Here is a 4,204-nt window from a genome sequence, read left to right on the forward strand (position 1 = left end):
CTTGAGCCTTCCTAGGACAATATTTTACCCTGGGGTAAAGTACTCCCAGCCTTGCCTTGGCGGCTGAGCAGAGGATGGAAACGCTCCGCTAACAGACCAAAAGGGTCATTTATTTATTTTATTTATTTATTTTTTCCCCGGAAGGTTCTCAGGTGGCTGGCTCTGGGAATTTCCCACCCCCAGCCACCTGCCCGGCTTGCTGGAGGCCAGGAGCTGTTTGCCCCGGGGAGATGTGGCCAGGCAGACACCCTCTTGCCCCCGGGCAGCACCCCCTGTGCCCACCCCATCACATACAGCCACAGGAGTGACCAGAGCGGGGGCTCTGGGGCAGGGTCCCCCCCCCCTCGGTGGTGTCCCTGGCCACTTCCACCCCCCTCCTGGCCACCAACTCTCTCCCTCACTCTCCTAGGGCGAGAAGGGCAGCAGGGGCGACCTGGGGCAGCAAGGGGACGAGGGCTTCAAGGTGCGTGGAGGGCTTGTGCCTCTCCCCCCCCCGTGTCACCCCGCTGTGTCCCACCCCGTGTCACTCCCCTCCGCGTCTCCTAGGGCAAGCAAGGACCCCACGGCGTCCCCGGGAGGCCGGGACCCAAGGGACCGCAGGTACCTGCGGGGTGGGGGGGGACAGGGCAGGGGTTTGTGTTTGGGGTGGATTCTTCCCCTTTTGTGCAAAATACACCAGCAAAAAGCAACCTGGGGAAGGGGCTGGAAATAAGGGAGCAGGGCTGGGAGATGCGCTGTTGGGGCCATGTGTGACGTCCCCGTGTTCCTCTGCAGGGTGACGCTGGCCCCCCCGGCCCACGGGGGCTCCCTGGGCTCCCCGGGAAGCCGGTAAGTCCTTTGCCCCCCCAGCACATGGGGTCCGCAGGGCCGGCAGCCTCCCCCTGAGGCCCCCCCTTGCTTTTCTCTTCCAGGGCTTGTCGGGACAAAAAGTGAGTGCGGGGGCAGCGGGCGCGGGGTGAGCCCTGCTGCGGGGCTCTGTCCCCTCGTGTCCTTGTCCTGGGGGTGCGGGACAGCCCCGTGCCCACTGTGGGGACGTGAGGCAGCAGCTCAGCACCTCGCCTTTCCTTCCTCTTCCTCCTCATCCTCGGGCAGGGGCTGAAAGGTTCCCCGGGCCAGCTGGGACCCAGGGGCAAGCCAGGACCACCGGTAAGCAAAGCCACCGACGTCCCTTGGGGACACGAAGTGGTGGCTGGTGCCACGGGGACGGGCAGTGCTGGTGCAGGCGGAGGAGCTGCGAGGGTGGCAGGGGCTTCCCGTGTCACCGTTGTCACTGTCACACAGGGTCCCGCCGGCCCCCCCGGCCCCAGCGGCCCCGCGCTGAAGCTATCCAAGGAGGAGCTGCGGGTGAGTGGGGCTGCGTGGGGCTGGGGGGCTCCTGGCTCTGGTGGCTGCTGCCTGCTGGGGACAAAGGGACAGTGACAACGCCTCACGTCCCTCTGCACAAAGAGCAGAGCACGCAGATGGGTCAATCCCTCCTGCACCTGGCCAGGCTCGCTCCTTGTCCCCCCCACACCTCCCCCAGCACTTGGCCGTGCTCCTGGCCAAAATGCGAGGGGGCCAACGGGAGCTGGGCTCTGTCCCCGTGATTTCCAGCACCTCCTCCACCCCTCCGACCGCCTGAACCGCACCGTGGCACGGGCTCTGCTGGAGGCCCTGAGCCGCGAGCTGAGAGCGCTGGTGGAGCACCCCGATGGCACCAAGGACAACCCCGCGGCCACCTGCAAGGAGCTGCTGCTGGCCCACCCCAGCTTGCCCGACGGTACAGGGGACGCCCTGCGTTGTCCCCCTGGCCCTTCAGACCAGGGCCATGGGGCCAGGATTCCCTCTACAAATGCCATTAGGGAGGAGGAGGATGGGGGGGGATGAGCTCAGCAGGGTTTATGGGCATCCTCAGCTCCTCCATGCAGGATGTCCTCCTGCACCAGCTCCAGCCCCAGGGTTCTGGGGGGCTGTGTGCGTGTTGGGTGCTCGTGGGCAGGGTGTGCAGGGTGCGGGTGGGTGCGAGGAGTGGAAGGCACACAGCACATCCCCAGCCTGTGGGTGTGCAGCCGGGGAAGGGGTGGCAGCCGTGTGCTGCCCTCGCTGTGCCTCCAGCCCCGCTCTGCGTCCCCGCAGGGCACTACTACATCGACCCCAACCAGGGCAGCCCCCGGGACGCCCTGCTGGCCTTCTGCAACTTCACGGCAGGGGGCGAGACCTGCATATCCCCCGTCCACAACCAGGTACAGCCCCACAGGACACCCTCAGCCTGCGTGGGCTGGCACGGCCGGGTCCTCAACCTGGCGGTGCCACCAACCCCTTCCGGGACATGGGACATGGTCCCCAACCCCACAGGTCCCCATCAAGGCCTGGCTGAGCACCTACACCTCCAAGGACACCTTCGAGTGGTTCAGTGCCCTGCCTGGGGGCTTCCTGGTGAGTGCCTGGCCGGGGGGACACGAAGCCCTTCCCTGGGGCCCTGCCAGCTCCTGGATGCCCAGGCACCTGGGTACCTTCTCCCTCAGCAAGGAAATTCAGAGCTGTGCCTTTGCAGGGCTGCCTCCTGCCCTGTCTTTCAGGCAGGGTGGGGGGCACGGACCCTGCAAGCAGCCCCCAGCACCCCTCCCTCTCTCTCGTTTGCTCTGCAGCTGGAGTACGTGGGTGCCAGCACGGTGCAGCTGCGCTTCCTACGGCTGCACAGCCGCCTGGCCGCACAGAAGGTCTCCTACTCCTGCAGCCCAGCCCCAGAACGGGGCCAGCCCCAGCCCGAGAAGGAAATCCTCTTCCTGGCGGACTCGCGGGAGCAGAGCTACACAGCCACCCTGCAGGGCTGCCTGGTGAGCAGGGGGCTCGAGCCTGGAAGAAGCACCAGAATCTGTGTGCATTGCGTGCCCAGGGCTCGGAGCAGAGCTCCTGGCTGGGCTCGGTGGGCTGGGGTGGGAGAGCACCCCCGGGAAGCTGCCCCGGGCTGGGAGAACGGGGTGGTTTGTGGCAGGGGGACGTGGTCTCAGCGCCGCCCGCCCTCCTTTCAGCTGGACAACGAGTCCTCCATCACCGACACCATCTTCCAGTTCACCACCGAGGAGCTCTCCCTGCTGCCCCTGAGGGACCTGGCCGTGTTTCACAACGGCGACGCCTCGCACCAGTTCGGATTCACAGTGGGACCAGTCTGCTTCAGCTGAAACTGGGGACACGCACGCGGCACCAGAGCCTCTTCCCCATCCCCGACCCGGCCCGGGGGGGATGAGGGCAGAGGTGGTTCTGTAGCTGCAGTGTGCCATGGACTACACTTCCTTCTGAAGTAGAATACCGTTTACAAAAGTCATTGCTCTATAAATTATATATATATATTATATATATATATGTGTGAGAATCGTGTGATCATGACAGCAGGAAAGGAAAAACAAAAGGCAAAAATGCTACCGGAGTGGGAAAAGGGGAGAGCAACGGGCGGCTCTGTGCTGGGGAGAGACATAAATGCTTGGAGCCTCGTCTCCTCGCGCCCCAGCTGTGTTTTGGGGCTGCGGCTCACACAGTGATGGGCACCATAAGGCACGGCAGCAGGGGTTGGAGCCCCGTGGTCCCCGTCCTGCTGCGTGCTCTTGGCCTCGTGCTCCTTTTCTGCTGGTCCTGGCCCTGTCCTTGCTGCTACCCGAGGGCTGCTGCCACGCTTTGCCCACCCAGGGCTGGGCACAGGAGTGCGTGGGGGTGTCACGGCAGGGGGAGGTCAAACCCTGCAGCAAAAAGAAGAAATCTCCTGCGCAAGGCAGGGGTAGGAAAGGAGAGCGGGGGCACGCCAGCACCCCAGCCCTGGGTAGCCCGGGAGGAGGCTGGATCCGAGCTGGGCTGTGACAGGGTGCTGGGTGCACCCACCCCGCCTGGAAAACCCCAGCCAGAGCTTCTGGGCAGCTTGGCAGTAAATGAAGGAAGAACAATTAGTTGTGAGCCAAGTCCGGTTTCTCCCCTCCGAGGCAGGGGGGGCGGTGGGTTTGTTTGTTTGCCCAGCAGCAGCGGGTTTGGGGGGGAACTGCACCCAGCTCCCACCCCTCGCCAGCTGCCCACACCCGGCTGGTGGCTGCTGCGGGGAGCTGCGGGGGCAGGGTTTTAAGCAGCAGCACGGGGAGGGGGGAGGCTTTTATTGTTGTTATCATTATTTCAAGCAGCAAATGCGGCCGGAAAAATGCAGTGCCAGCTCTGCCCGTAAGGAAAAACACACTCGGTGGCT

General features: G+C 64.7%; 1 protein-coding gene across 2 annotated transcripts in view; it reads left to right on the forward strand.

The window, feature by feature from the left end:
* Positions 1-3,939, forward strand: part of LOC101796328 (uncharacterized) — a 70,149-nt gene extending 66,210 nt beyond the window's left edge. The window contains exons 59-69 of one of the 2 annotated variants that reach the window (XM_072025090.1): positions 410-463; positions 547-600; positions 775-828; positions 912-929; positions 1,093-1,146; positions 1,282-1,344; positions 1,594-1,759; positions 2,116-2,222; positions 2,335-2,415; positions 2,628-2,816; positions 3,012-3,926. In XM_072025090.1, coding sequence (XP_071881191.1) covers positions 410-463; positions 547-600; positions 775-828; positions 912-929; positions 1,093-1,146; positions 1,282-1,344; positions 1,594-1,759; positions 2,116-2,222; positions 2,335-2,415; positions 2,628-2,816; positions 3,012-3,161 — 990 coding nt within the window. In that variant the 3' untranslated portion in view covers positions 3,162-3,926. Of the gene's footprint in view, positions 1-409; positions 464-546; positions 601-774; positions 829-911; positions 930-1,092; positions 1,147-1,281; positions 1,345-1,593; positions 1,760-2,115; positions 2,223-2,334; positions 2,416-2,627; positions 2,817-3,011 lie in introns of both variants that reach the window. The other variant, XM_072025091.1, reaches the window with a different exon arrangement.
* Positions 3,940-4,204: the final 265 nt, after the last annotated feature.

The sequence above is a fragment of the Anas platyrhynchos genome, chromosome 18 (genome assembly GCF_047663525.1).
Source record: "Anas platyrhynchos isolate ZD024472 breed Pekin duck chromosome 18, IASCAAS_PekinDuck_T2T, whole genome shotgun sequence".
In the NCBI taxonomy this organism is placed as follows: domain Eukaryota; kingdom Metazoa; phylum Chordata; class Aves; order Anseriformes; family Anatidae; genus Anas; species Anas platyrhynchos.